The 18237-nt window shown below is 40.9% G+C and overlaps 1 protein-coding gene across 4 annotated transcripts in view; it reads left to right on the top strand.

Annotated features, from left to right (window-relative positions):
- Positions 1-18237, top strand: part of CETN3 (centrin 3) — a 106669-nt gene that overhangs the window by 84495 nt on the left and 3937 nt on the right. The window contains exon 5 of one of the 4 annotated variants that reach the window (XM_029573506.1): positions 14042-14184. The exons of the other annotated variants lie outside the window; for them this stretch is intronic. Coding sequence (XP_029429366.1) covers positions 14042-14058 — 17 coding nt within the window. The 3' untranslated portion in view covers positions 14059-14184. The remainder of the gene's footprint in view (positions 1-14041; positions 14185-18237) is intronic. 4 annotated transcript variants of the gene reach the window in all.

Raw genomic sequence — 18237 nt, forward strand, 5'->3', positions numbered from 1 at the left:
ATGTTGCCATCAGCTATCTTGGATCCAAGGCCCTATTGTTTTATGTATTTTAAGTTTAACTAATCTTTCACAAATACATGTTTCTGAAAATCAGTTGAGATTTATCTCACTTACAATTCTATTTGTGTTCGTTTTGTGTGGTTCTGCTGCTGGCCCTTTCATGGTGAATACCAATCAAAAATATTTGTTAAGCAATCCTTTTTCATATTCCGTGTCTATATGTTCCTCTCCTTCATCTCTGAGACTCAGAATGCCACTTTGCACTTTCTCCTATCATTAACATTAAAAAAAAAAGTCTTGTCCCCTTGTTTTACCGTATTTGCTATTTTTTTCTTCCATTTGTTGGTCATTCGTTTCACGTTACGCACATATCTCTAGTATGCACGAAGGTGTTGCACGTGTACTATGGTAGGCTACGTGCATACTTAGAGATACTTGTGTAACGAGAAATGAATGACCAAGGAAAGCACATTCCTAGAAAGACCATATCTTTCTCTCTTTCCCTTTAACTTTGTTTACTTTTCCTAACAAATGTTAGTTGCCCTTACATATCTCCTTTTAGTTTTGCCTAATGCTCTTCTGCTTCTAAATCCTTTTGTTATGTCCTTCATGAAAGGCTTACTGGATTTAAAACTCCTCATAAAACTGCCTGTATGAGAACTCCATATAGTATTCACTTAATGAAACAGCATTAATACTTGTCAGTTGCAATATGATATGGAAAGTAATGTTTCTTATTGTAGTCACTTCTGGTAAAGAGTTTTATTAAATTCAAGCACTTGTGACTTGCCCACCATTCACAAAATTCTTCCATAACAGAGTAATTTCTCCCAAAGTTGATCTCCAGTTTCATAAAGAAGACTTGGCTATACATACTATAGATTGTAAAATGGCATTGCTCTCTTACCTTGACAGCACTAGCTTATTAATCTCTTGACCCTTATGAACCTGGACTTGCAGCCATAAAATGAACAATTTCTAATTGGATCTCTAACAGCATTTCTTTTTTTTACTCCTGGGGGAAATCTATGCTTCTGTGGCATGCAAAATTTGTGCAGAATTTGTAGACAGGCCTGCAGAACGTTAGTGGAGCCCATCCCACTTCAGGCAGAAGAAGAATGAGGCTGCCAGGCCACAAGCGGAACCCATCCTGCTCATGGTAGAGAAAGAGTGAGGCCACTGGGCTGTTAGCTGAGCCCATCCCGCTCACGGCAGAAAGAAGACAAGAGAAGCAAGAAAGGCTATGAATGAGAAGTGTGATACTGTGCGCTGAAGGTGAGTGTGTGTGTTAGAGCAGTGGTCCCCAACCCTGTCCTGAGGGCCCACTAGCCAGTTGGGTTTTCAGGATATGCACAATGAATATGCATGAGAGAAAATTTGCATGTTTTGGAGGCAGTGCATGCAAATTTTCTCTCATGCATATTCATTGTGGGTATCCTGAAAACCCGACTGGCTGGTGGGCCCCCAGAACAGGGTTGGGGACCACTGTGCTAGAGAGAGAGAGGGAGCCTGTGTGAGGGATGTATATGTGAGATTAGGAGCCTGTATGTGTGAGAGAGGGATTGGGTGTGTATGTATGCATGTGTGAGGATGAGTGTGTATTTGTGTGAGAGATGTAGCCTGTATGAGGATGGGTGAGTGTGTGTACAAGAGAAGGGAGGGTGTGTATGTCGGAGAGAGAAGGAGCTTGTGTATGTATGCATGAAAGAGAGAGCCGGTGTGTGAGGGGTTATTTATGAGAGGGGTCAAACTCTGGGAGTGGAGTGCTGGGGTTGGAGATAGAGTGGAAGGGGTTGAGTGTGGAGAAGAACAGGAGAGATGGTGGAGAGCAAAGGAGTTGGGGCTTGTGAGGGCAGAGTGAAAGGGATCTGGCCAGGAGAGTAAGGAGAGAGTTGGAAAGGGTCACTTACAGTGTACTTCTAGGGAAATTCTGCTCAAAATATTAAACTCTGCATCTTTGAATAATTTTTCTGCATTACATTTTAAATTATTTTGACCAATATAAAATATGCAGAATTTTGCAGAATTTTAAACTTTTGTATGCAGAATTTAAAATTATGTGCAGAATTCCCCCAGGAGTAATTTTTGCTTTTTAAAATCAGGCGTATCTGTAGAATGTCACATGAAAGTACATAATGTGTAAGAGCCATGGCATCATCTATAGCTTATATGGCTCTGCATCTGTTGAAGACATGTAGAACAGCAACATAGAATTTATTTCTTTTTTTATTTATTTATTTAGCATTTTTTTATATACCGAGGTATAGCAGAAGTTGCCTTCACTCTGGTTTACATTTACAGCATCCTGTTACATTAAAAGTATTTAACAGAGAAAACAGAAACTGGTTCTGAACAATAAATTAATATCAATCAAAATATACAATATAGTTAGGTATATATCTGTGCTCTAAGCATGTAAGGGGACAGCTGATACAGAGAAAAAATCAAGAAGGTTTCTGTGAGTCAGAGTGGTAGTTCTTGGAGGGAGATTGCATGCCCAAGGTGGGACACGCCAAGGGTGTGGACTGAAGTCTTATCCCTTACTGTCTTCAGTGTTTGGCTGAGTAGCTAAGCTTTAAGATCTTTTTTTAAAGATTTAAAGAATTCAGTTCATATGTTTGCTTCTCGTTATTGCTTAGACACTGACTCCCCGTGATACCGTGTTTCCCCGATAGTAAGACACCCCTGATAGTAAGACGTAGTGGGAATTTTAGGGGGGTCGGCTAATGTAACACATCCCCCGAAAGTAAGACGTAGTAAAGTAAAAGGTAGCCACGGCATAGCGAGGAGGAGGACGGTGGCGCCGGCTTCATTGAATTGTGTAGCAGAGCAGGAGGTCACATGGGCACAGCCAATGAGAGCTGTCAGAGACATAGCGTCATGTGTCTCCGGCAGCTCTCATTGGATGTGCCCCGCGCGATCTCCCGCACTGATATCGCGCTGTCTGCGAAGACACAGGATAGAGAGGTACGGTAGCTGTTGCAGCGGTGAGATATCGCCATACAGTACTTGTTCTGTGTCCTGTGTGCATAGCAGGGGGTAATATTGCCCCCTGTTGTTCACATAACACCTATAGTATATTGCATGGAAATACAGTCATGATACGGTTGTAACAAGACTTTTTTGGCACTTGCTTTTATAAAACTGTTTTGTGGTGAATACCATACTGTTCAGGTTGTAAATAAATATTTATTTTATGGTTAAAACCAAATTCGACTTTTTTTCCAATATAAGACATACCCTGAAAGTAAGACATAGTGGGACTTTTGGGGGTAAAAAGAAAGTAAGACGCTGTCTTATTTTCGGGGAAACACGGTAATAAGTTTCGGTGCTTAGTACTAAGAAATATTTTTAATAGATAACAAAATTTTATTCAATTCCATCCTGACAATACCCATATTCTGTGGGTTGTCTCAAGGGGAAGAATGATATGGGATTTCAAGACAACTCTTGAAGCTTGGGAGTCTCCACATGTGAGACTGATTCATCCTTCCTATCAATAGAGAAAACAAAATTGCTTACCTATAACTTTGGTCTCAGTGGACAGCAGGATAATTGATCAAACATACCCTCCCACCTCCCCTTGGAGTTATTTATGTATTTATTTCATTTTAAAGCTTTCATATAAATTAATGACTGAGGTGTACCAACTGTACACAAGCCAGAAAAGCCTTTTAGGTTTTTCTCGCTCAAGGTAGTAAAAGTTATTCTTTGTACCTTCAGATGATTTTACCCACCCACGTGTGACCAATTATCTTACTCTCCATAAAGAGTACCAGTTACAAGTAAGCAACATTTTTATTTATTATTCTTTTAATTTTATACTCTGGTTTTAGAAATTACTTTGACCTCTCTCATTTGCCCCTTTTTTGAAAAACTTGTCAGTAATTCTTCCTGATGAAAATGCCAAATGCTAATCTCTTGTATGACATACAGAAAACTAGTAATAATAAGCAATATCTTTAACTTCAGGTATACATTTATTCACAATACATTTTATCTCACTTTTAAACAATGCAGATGAGAATAAAATGCTACTTTTACTAAAACAGATTTATTTTAAATGATATTGAATACTCTCCACTTATTCAAGCCACAGATGCGACGGATAGAGTTCACCACAAATTGAAGCCCCAACAAGGACCTTATTTCACCTGGAACCTGAACTTCTTCAGGGGGATCTTTATCTATAATTCCACCACCACTTTATATATATATATATATATATATATATATATATATATATATATATATATATATATATATATACACACACACACACAACAAGGAACAAAGCTAATGAATCATAACACGCATGAAAATTCTATTATACAAAAATATACTTTATTATATAAATTCTTAAGTATCTGTTAATTTTTGTAGCTCCTCGCTTTTTTATAAATATACAAAAGTAGACGCAAACTCAAACACTTAATATACCAATGCTGGATTGTGTAACAGCCAGTAGGATACACTCAAAATCACATAGTTCAACAGTGATTCATGCCAGAAAGATGAGAGATGAAATCTACAAAGCAGCCAATATTTTCAATCCAAGACCACACAAATAAAAGATGTTACAAAGTAGCCATTTTCTTCCATCCCCACAAGGATGAAAGGTGTTACAGAATAGCTGTTTTCCTCTAACCCTGACATAAAGGCCTAGATGTTTCGCCGCTCAATGGCTTCATCAGGGGGAAGTAATGATGGTATGTATATACTAATAAAAAATGCATGTATTAACATCGTTATAATCAGTGGTCAAATGTATGACAATTATCCATTGAAAGAATATAAAGTATAAAACATTACTTACATATGCAAAATGGCAATCACTCATAAAGGAATTAAATCATAATATGGCTTGTGTTCAAATAATGTATCTAGCAAAATTAAAATTATAAAGTAGAGCTTGGAACAAAAATACAATATAAAATAACTAGTATAAAATGATGTAAGACCTAAAGAGACAATTTCATATGGAGCTTACATCTGCAGTTCCTAAAAATACAGGGAGCATCAAAATGGAGGCGGAATGCCGCTACTGCACAGTGGAGTTTAAATACTAATGGCCATGTCCAAAATTTTTAAAAAATGGAGTCTCGCACATCATTAATAGTATAATGCTGCTGCTGCACAGTAGAGTTTAAATGCTAGTGCCCATGTCCAAAGATGTGAAAAAAATGAAATCTTACACCTTGTTATCTGCATAACTTAAATACACCAAAAACAAAATTTTTGTCCAATAAAAAAAATATATGGAAAATGTCATAGAATAAAAAATAATTGTCTAGACTTTAATTTTCAGATGAAAAACTTAATAAAAAGCATCCCATTCAAAGCAGTGTTAAGACCATCTGGTTGAACAGTGTGCCATTTGTAAATGAATTCTTGTTCTCACCGGTGCAAAGTCAATGATATATCACCACCGCAGGGTAAGGAAATCCGTTGAAGAAAAAAAAACCACAAGTCTTCAACTGTATGATGCTGTGACATCCAATGTTTCACTAATGGTGATTCCAAATGATTAGTGCGAATGCAGCATCTGTGATTCAAGTTTTAACGGCAAGCTTAGTATGTCCAATGTATAATTTAAAACAAGGACATAAAATCGCATAAATAACTTTTGTAGTTTCGCAATTATAATGAGCTCTTGATACATATTTAATATTTAAGACAGGATGATGGAAAAGTTGAATTTGAAGAGTATTGTTTCAAACAGTACAATGACCACATATAAATCATCTAGGAATATTAGGATTATTGTATCTAATCCATGGCATAGTTGACATTAATTTATCTCTCAAATTGGCACCACGGACCTCTTGTAGGCATGTCGAATGATCTTCCGTTGGTATCCGCAATCAAAAAATATATTTGGCACATCGTTTCGCATTGTATGTAATCATCAGTAGTACTACAAATACGTCTCAGCCTTAAAAATTGGTCAGTTGGAATATTGTTCCGCAAATATGTGAGGTGGTAGCTATGATAATGAAGGAGAGTGTTTCTATCAGTCATTTTAGTATAAATAGTGGTAATTTAATTTACCACCATTTCTCCTAACCATTACATCCAAAAAAGCAATCTGCTCAGAACTATATATATATATTTGCATATCATCTGCTAACTCTCTGAAGTCTGTGTTCTTACAGCCAATTTCTTGCTGTCGTTGAGATATCAATCAAGCATTTTGACTTCATTGCAGAAAATAGTTTCACATACACAAATGGATTTGAAAAAAGAATTCATGCGAAGGTACATTTCTTTCAAAAAAGGAATCCTTCTGTTTCTCTACAAGTATCCAAAAATCCCTTGTTAGATGAATTCAGCTCGAAATAATTCTGAAGAAAGATTTCTCTCTAGGTCTTCATTGTCATGTTTCACCAAGTCTGCTATTTTAGGTGCTATTTAACTGATGATGTTAATGTCAGCAAAAGGTTTCTGAAGATAAATGGCAATAGGCTGTCATTTGAATTGCCTTTCAGATTCTTCTGAAATTATTTCAACTTATTAACCCTATGTTTTCTTGTCAGAGTTCTTTTTTTTTTTCCTGCTGCTACTCTAGTGAATTCCACTATTTCTGCTTGATTCTGAATATATTCACTGATCTAATCTGTTGTGTCAAGAGTTTTGGCTTTCCCTGAAGATTCAAAGTTCATGGCATTCTGTTTAGAAATGAGACAAGTAAGAAATGCCAAATTATTGAGGCATTCCTGATCCTTGAGCTCCTGGTAGATTTCTTCCCAAAATGTTTTTATATCTGGAAATAATTACTGGAAACACTCTAATACTTTTCCCTTGCAGAAGCACTACATTTTTGGAACGCAAAATAAGGTCACAATATTGCAGATCAAGGGGCGGATTTTCAGAGCCCTGCTCGCGTAAATCTGCCCAAAACTGGGCGGATTTACGCGAGCAGGGCCCTGCGCGCCGGGAAGCCTATTTTACATAGGCCTCCCGGCGCGCGCAGAGCCCCGGGACTCGCGTAAGTCCCGGGGTTCTCTGAGGGGGGCGTGTCGGGGGCGTGTTGGGGGCGGGCCCGGTCGTCGCGGCGTTTCGGGGGCGTGTCGGCAGCGTTTTGGGGGCGGGTACGGGGGCGTGGCTACGGCCTGGGGCGGTCCGGGGGCGTGGCCGCGCCCTCCGTACCCGCCCCCAGGTCGCGGCCCGGCGCACAGGAGGCCCGCTGGCGCGCTGGGATTTACGCCTCCCTCTGGGAGGCGTAAATCCCCCGACAAAGGTAAGGGGGGGGTTTAGACAGGGCCGGGAGGGTGGGTTAGGTAGGGGAGGGGAGGGCAAAAAAAAGTTCCCTCCGAGGCCGGTCCGATTTCGGAGCGGCCTGGGAGGGAACGGGGGTAGGCTGCGCGGCTCGGCGCGCGCCGGCTATACAAAATCCATAGCCTTGCGCGCGCCGATCCAGGTTTTTAGCAGATACGCGCGGCTCCGCGCGTATCTACTAAAATCCAGCGTACTTTTGTTTGCGCCTGGAGCGCAAACAAAAGTAGGCTATTCGCGCGCCTTTTAAAATCCGCCCCCAAGAGTAGATAGTGTCTTGAATAGCTTATGTTGAAATACCATGCCCACATTAAGTTGACAGTCTTAACAGCTATTTATTTAATAGACTTAATATTCTGCTTATATTAATAAAACTATACTAGGCAGATTACAAAATAAAACACATACAATGCAAATATATAAAACATTTAACATAAAATAGTTCATCAGTACTTAAAACCAATCACATACAAACATTTTACAAAAAATACACACTTAAAAACTACATCCATGATATTCTTAAAATTCAGCCCTTCCTCTTCATCCATCAGACCAGTCCAGACAAGTGGGTTATGCATGCCAACCAGCAGATGGAGATAGAAAACAACAAGCTCGCAGATGTCACTCCTTATGTATCTTTGTGTTGATACCACCCTGCCAGTACTTTCTGTCTCCAGCAGATGGTGGGCAAGCTTCCTGTGATGGAAGAAAGGCCTGGTTAGGTCGAGTAAACAGAAATATTCTGGTGCGCCTCTCCTGAGGTGACAGATGAATTCTCCCTCCCTTAGTTGATCTTGGCCCTAAACCAAGGAGAATGTGTGGTTGGCAGTTCCTGATGTAACAGCTTCATGTTCCCTTCCTCAGTGGAGCACTGTCAGAGATCAGAGGGTTACTGTTGTGAGTACTTAAGTATTCAGAACCAATTCAAGTCCAAAGCCTTGTGCTTCCTCCTTTAGGGGTGTACATGTATCTCCAGGACCTAGGGGAGGGTCCAGGAAGAATGATTTAAAAATAAAAATTCCACTCTCCTCTTTCTTGCCTTCCTTGATCTCAGAATGTTTGCTGCTTCCCTTTTAAAGTCTTGACCCTGTTTCTGGCTTCAGCAGTAAAGTTTAAAAAAAAAAGTATTCAACGGCCAGCGGTTTATGGCAACTGAAGAGTGGGGCCGCTCTCAGTTTGGGCAGTAGACAAAGTCTGCATCTGTACCAGGTTTGAGCATTCTGGACTGCAGGCAGTTCTTAAAGAGGAGTGATGGTGATGCAGGGAATGTAAAGCCTGTGCTTTGCCCAGCATGCAGTCTTAACACAATGCCTTTGAAAGTGGGCTCTGAATGCTGCTGGGGGGATGGAACAGTGTGGGTAAGTCTACAGAGAAGGGTTTACAAAAATGATAGTGGTTGGAACAGTTCCGTTATGAGGAAAGACTTAAGAGGTTAGGGCTGTTCAGCCTAGAGAAGAGACGGCTTAAGAGGGATATGATAGAGGTCTTTAAAATCATGAGAGGTCTAGAACAGGTAAATGTGAATCAGTTACTCTTTCGAATAATAGAAGGACTAGGGGGCACTCCATGAAGTTAGCATATAGCACATTTAAAACTGATTGGAGAAAATTCTTTTTCACTTAACGCACAATTAAACTCTGGAATTTGTTGCCAGGGGATGTGGTTAGTTCATTTAGTGTAGCTGTGTTTAAAAAAGGATTGGATAAGTTCTTGGAAGAGAAGTCCATTATCTGCTATTAATTAAGTTGACTTAGAAAATAGCCACTGATATTATTAGCAACCTGTTTATTAGCTGCCTTTCTATTAAAAGCACAAACACAAAATAATATACCCCAATAGTTTACTTCTCCCCAATACTTTAAAAAACAAATTCCCAAGCAAAACTTACTGATTCCTTTCAACCACCAGCAAGGAGATCCTCTCCTCTCAGTGCTCCCCCTGGAAAAGAACCTGTCGGGCCACTTGAGGAGGCCAGCAACGCCAAATAAAATTGAAAATATTCTTCTGCCACTTACACAGAAGCATTGAGGAAATAAAAATGGGCAAGGTAGAGAACAAATATAGGAAACGAAGGAGAATGTTAATTTTTGTAATGGCAATTCATACTAAGCATGAAAAGGAGTCCCTTTGCCATTCTCCATATCTCTATTAATTGATCAGACCAGGGGAACAAAGTTGAGGGAGAATAAATCAGCTAAGGAGGGTCCTAAGTGGATGCCCAGATATTTCAGGGAAGTCTTGGCCCAATCGAAGGGAAAATGTTTTTTGCTGGAGGATACTTCGGACTCTTAAATTATTATTGAGGAGTTCCGACTTTTCTAAGTTTACTTTAAAACCTGAGACACTATTAAACAACTTCAGCTCATCTTCTACTCCCTGTAGGGAGAAGGTCTGGTCTGAGAGAGTAAACATAATATAATTTGCAAATAACGAAAGTTTACAAGAAGTTTCTTTAAATTTAATACCCCTAATAGATGTGGAAGAGCATATTCTAGCTGCAAAAGGCTCTAGAAAGAGCGCTAATAGGGGGGAAAGGGGGCAGCCTTGCCTTGTGCCTCTACCAATAGGGAAGTCAGGTCCATAGCTACCATTAACTTTCACTTTGGTTCTCGGGTGGTTATATAATTGCTTCACCCATTGAAAGAAGAAAGGGACAAAGTACATCTTCTGTAGTGTTTGGAAAAGAAATGGCCAGTGGATTAAATCGAAGGCTTTCTCTGTGTCAATTGACAAAAGTACAGAGGAGATATGTTCCCTTTTTACCCACCACATCAAGTCAATAATTTTCGTACGTTATCTGCAGCCATACGCTGCAGTATTAATCCCATTTGATCTGAGTGGACTAGGGAGAGCAGGAATTTATTCAGGCAAAGAGCCAGGACATGGGCTAGTATTTTTAGATCCAAATTGATTAGCAAAATGGGTCTATAAGGCCCGCTCAAAATGGGGTCTCTACCAGGTTTGGCAATTGCAGTAATTCCTGCCACATTGGCATGTGGATGAAAAGATACAATTAAAGAGAGACGTTAGAGGATCGACTAATACAGTTGACATCTCTCAGAAATACTCACTTGAGAAACCATCTAAACCTGGTGATTCTTTAGGTTTTAAAGATTTCATTACTTGTAACACCTCATCAGAAGTAATGGGGCTATCCAAAAATTGTTGATGTTCAGGGGACAGATTGTAAATAGCCCTCAATATCTGAATCATGATTAAGGGTATTGGGGCTAAACAGAGCAGCATAAAAATCTGAAAAACATTTTCGGATTTCTACTTGCTGTATGTATCCTCCCAGAAGTATACTTAACTTTAGGTATGATGCTTTGTGAAAGGCATGTTTTTAGCTGGCGTGCTAAAATGTGACCTGCTTTGTTTCCTCCTTCAAAATATTACTTTGCGAGCTCCATTTGGTGCAAGATTTTATTATTGTCTAATTGTTGGAGTTCAGCTCGGGTTAATATTAGCTTATGATAAATCTTAGTGGATTGAGATTGCATATGCAACCTAGCCAGCTGAGCAACTTTGTTCTAAAGATGCCCGAAATGTATGTTTCTTTTTTACAAGCTACGGCCTTGGCTATAAGACGGCCTCGGGCAACTGCTTTAGAGCATTCCCAGATAACACTGAAGAAATAAGATGAATGAGCATTTAGGTAAAAATATTCCTGTATCTGTTTCACCAGGCATTTAACAAAAGCATCATCCTTTAATAATGAAGCATCTAAACGCCAGTACTGTTGCCCTCCTTGGAGATAAACAACCAGACCAGGCCATGGTCAGAGCAGGTAATGGGTTCTATATCCACTGATCGAACCCTAAAAAATGAATTTTATCCACTAACAAGAAATCAGTGTGGGAATAGGTATCGTGTGAGGTAGAACAAAAAGTATATATTCAAGAGGAGGGGTAATATAGCCTCCATATGTCTGCTAAATTCCTTTCAGACATAATAGAGACAAGTAGGGCCCTAGCCTTACGTCTGTCTGAACTTCTCTCATGCGCCGTAGCACAGGAGTTATCCAGCTGTGGATGCAGCATTATATTGAAGTCCCCACCGATAATTAATGAACCCTCCCCATGGATATTTAAATAGTTCTTAACTCTATTCAGAAAGGATAATTGATTCGGGGGGGGGGGGGGGGCGCATACATTGAGACAAGTGATTTTAATCTTAAACATAAAGCAACCCTCCTGGTCTGCCTTCTGATCTAACAATTCATAAATGAGTGTTAGGTTTTGGCTCCTGCGGAGGGAGGAGCTAGCAAACTATGAATCTGCTCCTGTGGAAGGAGGAGTTAGCAATCTGATATGCTCAACTCCTGTAGAGGGAGTAGTAAACAATCTTAGGGTTTAGACTGCAGAGTAGCAATCTGTTATGAATCTGTTGCTGAAGACTCCTGATGGAGAAGGGGTAGCAATCTGTTACCAGCGGAGTGCTTGGAGAGGGCACTCAGCTGTAGAGGAATGTAGATAGGTGGATCCTTGGGGCAGATGGCAGATGACTGCGCCTCCAGGAGTATATCCTGAGAGGGACCACCAGCTAGGCTTGAGTACGGAGACAGACACAGATAATTCTTTTGACAAGTTAGTAGAACCACCAGAGGTGGCAGTAGTGAGCTGATATGCCCAGCAGGGCTGAAGTCCCTCAAGTACTGGAACAGTGATCCCAGGGTTGCTGAGCTGTAGAGAAACTATAGATAGTGAGTAGACAGGGTATGCTGGGTTCATAGCCAGAACTGGATGACAAAACTCACATAAGGTCTTTAAAAAGCTCAGTAGCTGGAAAGGGTTAGGCCCTCGAGCGAGTACCTGGTTCCAGGGAAAGCTCTGAGAGAGCGATGGTAACTCACAAATGTCTGTATCTGCGATAGCTTCCAGGCAGTAGAGAATCTTCAGAGTGTTCAGGAACATGGGCCCTGGAGGAGCGAGTACCGGTTCCTATCTGCAATCCGAAATAAAAGAGCGAGGCTCCCCGAGGAGCCTGGTAAGTCCGAGGAGGCAGAGTTGCTTGGGAGAAAAGCTGAAGCAATCCCCTTGCTAACTCGATTCGTTATTGAATACGGAGACCTTTTATATTGGAAGCGGATGATGTCATCTCAGGGGGACGCCCCCGAGGTTTGCGCCCTTGCTGGTACATCAATCAGAGCGTGCGCACGCCCTACGTCATCAGGAACATGGCGGATCCACAGCGTCGTGCCAGTCCGGGGACGCCGGAGGGAGACGGCAAGAAGACGCCGCGGCAGCTAACCGTCCATCAGACCCGCAGGGAGTCGCCACAGAGGTAAAGAGGGCGGAGTGAGTGCATCTAGCAGCGATGGATGCAACAGAGAGAAGATGAGATAAGGATACCGGTTCCTGCATATCGTGAATTCTTATTACTAGCAACTAAATACTTGTGAGGATACTCTTTGAAAGAGTAAATATCCATACTGTTTGTGTAGGTCGGTTTCTTGTAGAAAAACTATGGTGGCTTTTTTAATATTTAACTCTTTTTGTAGCAGGAGACATTTTTTAGGAGAGGGATGGCATTGACGTCGCCGCTTGGATTATTCTACAGGGCGCCATTTTGAAGTCTGTTGAAAAGGTGTTTTCCCCTGGCCGAGTGGGACCCGAAAAACTAATTTCCAGGCCAGCTTGTTGAAATGCAGAAGCCACTTCCTCAACAACTTGATGCGGTAGGAGGACCCATTATGTTGAAAGAGAAGTGAAAATGGAAAGGTCCAACGATAGCGGACGACCTTGTGCCTGAGCGCAGCAGTCACTTCGTGCAATTCAAAGCGCTTCTTAAGAGTGCTCTGGGCTAAATCATGAAAAATAGATATCTCATGTCCATTCCAGTCCCAATGGGATTTCGTTTTGGCAGTCACCGTAATGGCTTCCTTCTGCTTAAAGCTATGAAAATTCACCACGATATCTCTGGGTTTATCACGCCACGGCACAAGAGCCCTGTGGGCATGCTCAGTTCTAATGGCGCCGGGCTCTGTATCCTGTACCAGCCCTGGCACCCCTTCCTTATGAGTTAGCAAGAAGGGGCAGATCGCACCCATGATGGTCCGCCATTTCAGGCACTCCCTTGATCCTTATATTGGATTGCCGTGAGCGGTTCTCTAAATCTTCAATTTTTTCTTGAAGTGTCATTAACTCAGCGGAGAGGGATTTATTCTGATGAGTGAGCAGGTCTAAAGTCGCACCATGATTTTCCATGCACGCGACCAGATCATATACTTTGTGCCCAAGCGCCATGAGGTCTTCCCAGACCTCTGAAATGGAGGCTTGCAGATCGGCTTTATGCTGCCATATATTGGCTTGTAGTTCGGCAAACCACTCCCGGAGCTCAGCTTTGGATGGTAAGTCAGAGATCCTTGGCTTGGTTGAGGATGGAGTGAGGTGAGAGAATCGGGGCCTCCAAGTCAGAGTGGTCTAATTCTCCAACGCCGCTAACTGCTAGGCTGTCCTCTTCATTCGGAAGCTCAGGAGCCGACTTACTAAAAGGAAAATTGCTTCAAATCAGTCACACGCTTCCTCGAAGTCATCGTGGTAATGGCACTGCAATTCAGAGTAAATTCGATTGGGGGGTGAAACTTATTTTAAGGCTTCTGTCGGTAAGGTAGGCAGGGAGCCGCAGGTTCAGGCGTTCATCTTACAGCATGGCAGGATAGCACCCCCTGGAAGTGCACTAGTTTTAAAATAATGATCATGATAATAAATTTAATTATAATAACCACTATTATGGTTCTGTTAACATTGTCCTTGGCTTGTTACAGGAATGCTGGCAGGCTGATGTCAGCACAGAGGTATATAAGGAGTGACATCAGCGAGCATGTTCTCTATCTCCATCTGTTGGTTGGCATACATAATCTACTTGTCCAGACTGGTCTGACTGTATTCAAGGAAAGGAAATTATCAGGTAAGGAGTAATTTCACCTTCTGTGCACACATTTTGCAGATGGACAATGCAGTAATAGCTTAAAAAATATCAGAATCTGGATTGTTTTCGCACATACCAATAAAACTGATCTTTTCTAGCATTGTAGATGTGCGTTCAGTTATTATTGGTACAAGCTTATGTAGAAGGGCACTGATGTCCTATAAAGAATTCTTAAAGGCCCCAAAATATTTTTAACACAAGTTTTTCCAGTCCGAAGCACAGTTGCTAGTATTTCTTCTTTCATACTGCAGTGCTCAAAAACTATCTTGACAACTATGCACAATGGATCCATATCACACACATTTGTTTCGTCAACTTGTAGGTGAAATATTAGCTGTGGAGAAATTATATTTTAACATACAGGTGATGATTTTTGACGTTGCTTCTGGTCTCTGTTGGTGAGCTTCCAGAGAGCTGTGTTTAATGCTAGTTATAAATTCCAAATTATTTTTGAAGCCCTGAATCAGTGTTTCAGAAGCCTCAAGCATAGCTGTGTTCATTACTAATCTATATAGATTCTGAATGAATCTGATGTAGATAGTCTGAACTTTGTTCTTTAAAAATATAAATTCAGTTTTTGAGTACCATATTTCAGATTTGAAGCAATGTGCCTTGGTCATATTTAAATTGGACATCTCTCCTCAAATATAAATGAAATTCTCAGTCAAGAATGCATAGGCAGAATTTCGAATCATGCAATCAGAGACTATTACAGCGAGTGATATTCAGTTGTTGCTGTTGTCACATTTTGAAGTAGCTACAAGTAGCAGAGTGATGAATATAGAAGATTATTCCTAAAATGTTCTCAAGAGTGAGAAATTTCACAGGAAGCTTTTGATGTATGATCTGGGAATTAGTCTTGAAGTTTGCTTTAAAATAAAGGTTTAGTCATATGTGAGAAAAACTAAATATACATTTCCTGTGTTGAAACTTATGGTCAGATACATATGTTATACATTTTTGCAGCCAGTTTTTAGTATTTCTATCTAAGCATGTTACATTTATCTTCAGATTAACAGTAATCCTTTTGTCTGATTTTAGTTTGGGGGGTTAAATTGTGAAATTTTAATGTATTATGATTATACAATTTATTAAAGTGTAGAATATAATTTTAAATTGGATGCAAAGTATTGTGTCCAGAAGGATTTGAGAAACTCCTACTTCCACACCAATTGATTGTAGTTGAATTTGCTCTCAAAAAAGCTAAGAAGTCTTGGAATTCTCAGTACTCTGAGGGAAGTACTCCCAGACCTTTGCTCTTTTGGGAAGAAATTTTTATCAGAATGCTATGCTTAATTCCCTCATAGCATCTTACTTGATCTTCAAGATTCAGTATTTCCATATTAGAAGGGGCAAGTAAATTCTGAATTTCACTTATATTAGAGAACTTTAACAAATTATCATGAAGACTGCCCATGGCCTCCCTCGCATACTCCAATGTATATTATAATCTTTATTCCCCCTTCTTATTTCCTACTCCAAGTTTACACATCCTTGTTATAATGTAACTTTATTCTCCTTCAAATTGTCTACTGTTTTGGTTGGTTATAGTTTCTACTTGTTCGATGTAAACCGAGTTGATTTGATTTGTATCAAGAAATTCGGTATATAAAAGCCTTCAATAAAATAAATAAATAAGCAGGATGGCAGTCCTCACATGTGGGTGATATCCAGTGGAGCCTGGCCTGGAACTTTTGACTGTGCCTCACTGGGCATGCCTAACATGCCACTATACCATGCATCCACAAAGGGGCCCCTTAGTCTCCATTTTCCCCAAAGCCGACTTTCTTGCTTGCTGTGATGTTGGGGTGTTTTGTTTTTTTTTTTTGTAAAATGTGCAAGTTCATTCGTTTCAGGATCTTGTTTCTCTCCCTATTAGATACTTAGGTAAGTTTTTCAATCATTTTTCTGTTCAGTTCCCCACGCACGACCAATTCACCAGTGGGCATTAACTGTCTGACGATCACTGAGTTCAATTTTACTTCCTTTCTTTTACAGCCATCCATGGATAAGCAAACCAGTGGCTTCCAATAATGCTCCCAGTGCACCAAGACTATGTCTATTGTGTATATCCATGATAAGATGTATGCTTAAGGGCATCACATGATGTCCTTAAATGTTGCCTGTACAATGACCATGACCACGACCACCAAAGGATAACAGGACCGACTCATCGACATGAACATTGAGGGATCTCTGAGCTGCTTTGGACATTAGTGATGCAACAACATCAATTAGGCATTCCATTCCCTCAACACTGAGTATTAGTAGCACCAGAGAGACAAGCCATTGCCTGCCTCTTCCCACTCCAAAAAAAAAAAAAGTGTCTGGTTCTGTTTCTTTGACTCTAGCATTGAGCGATGGCAAAGAAACATTCACATTGGTCTGGGTGATGGAAAACAGTCAAGCTGCAGCAGAGAACACTCCAAAGTGGTCCCATGGAGAGGAGAGTTCATCCTCACAGATGACCCGGAAACTGCACCAGTCTCCAGGGGTCCAGGTGTCAGCCACTGCTACACTTCTCTGTTCCAAGGACAATGTGGCCACCCCTTCTGCCTCCCAGTTGATGTTGGCATTAGCTATCTTTGAGGACGAGCTGAATAAAAAGTTAGAGCAGGCCTTGGATAAGACACTGTGAGGCCTATGTGCTCTGGCATCAGGGTTGGCGTAGTCCGAAGTCATGCTGTTTGAGTCCCTCTTGGGCGGCCTAGAACAGGTGGTGTTTCCTGGAGGCGAAACTGTATTGATGGCTGCTGCCCTGATGGTGATCTCCTGAGGTGCCGGATTTTCTCTGTTTCCAGGCTACAATGCAAGTCTTCCCCTCTCTGATGCAATGTTGGCAAGGATGGGCATCATCTGGTTCTTCACCATCAGCCTACCTTTTGGGGTCTGATTCTGAATTTTCTTGGGGCTTGGCTATAAATCCAGTGATGTCTCTGACAAAGAAGGATCAATGAGTCTCCCCTTTGACCCTTCTCCCACCAGAAAAAAAAGATGTCCCCTCCTGAGGACCTCTCTGATACTGGCTTCTTGAAAGAATAACAGAGGCTATGCCATTTATTTTACTGATTGAGAATGAGCCCAGAAATAAGATAAGAACATAAGAAATTGCCATGCTGGGTCAGACCAAGTGTCTGTCATGCCCAGCATCCTGTTTCCAACAGAGGCCAAACCAGGCCACAAACCTGGCAATTACCCAAACACCAAGAAGATACCATGCCACTGATGCAATTAATAGCAGTGGCTATTCCCTAAGTAATCTTGATTAATAGCAGTTAATGGACTTCTCCTCCAAGAACTTATCCAAACCTTTTTTGAACCCAGCTACACTAACTGCACTAACCACATCCTCTGGCAACAAATTCAAGAGCTTAATGGTGCGTTGAGTGAAAAAGAATTTTCTCCGATTTAGTCTTAAATGTGTACTTGCTAACTTCATGGAATGCCCCCTAGTCCTTCTATTTTCTGAATATGTAAATAACTGATTCACATCTACTCGTTCAAGACCTCTCATGATCTTAAAGACCTCTATCATATCCCCCCTCAGCTGTCTCTTCTCCAAGCTGAACAGCCCTAACCTATTCAGCCTTTCCTCATAGGGGAGCTGTTCCATCCCCTTTATCATTTTGGTTGCCCTTCTCTGTACCTTCTCCATCGCAACTATATCTTTTTTGAGATACGGCGACCAGAATTGTACGCAGTATTCAAAGTGCTGTCTCACCATGGAGCGATACAGAGGTATTATGACATTTTCCGTTTTATTAAACATTCCCTTCCTAATAATTCCTAACATTGTTTGCTTTTTTGACTGCTTCAGCACACTGAGCTGACAATTTTTAAAGTATTATCCACTATGACGCCTAGATCTTTTTCCTGGGTGGTAGCTCCTAATATGGAACCTAACATCGTGTAACTACAGTAAGGGTTATTTTTTCCTATATGCAACACCTTGCACCTGTCCACATTAAATTTCATCTGGCATTTGGATGCCCAATCTTCCAGTTTTGCAAGGTCCTCCTGCAATGTATCACA

This window comes from Rhinatrema bivittatum, chromosome 1, assembly GCF_901001135.1.
Source record: "Rhinatrema bivittatum chromosome 1, aRhiBiv1.1, whole genome shotgun sequence".
NCBI lineage: Eukaryota > Metazoa > Chordata > Amphibia > Gymnophiona > Rhinatrematidae > Rhinatrema > Rhinatrema bivittatum.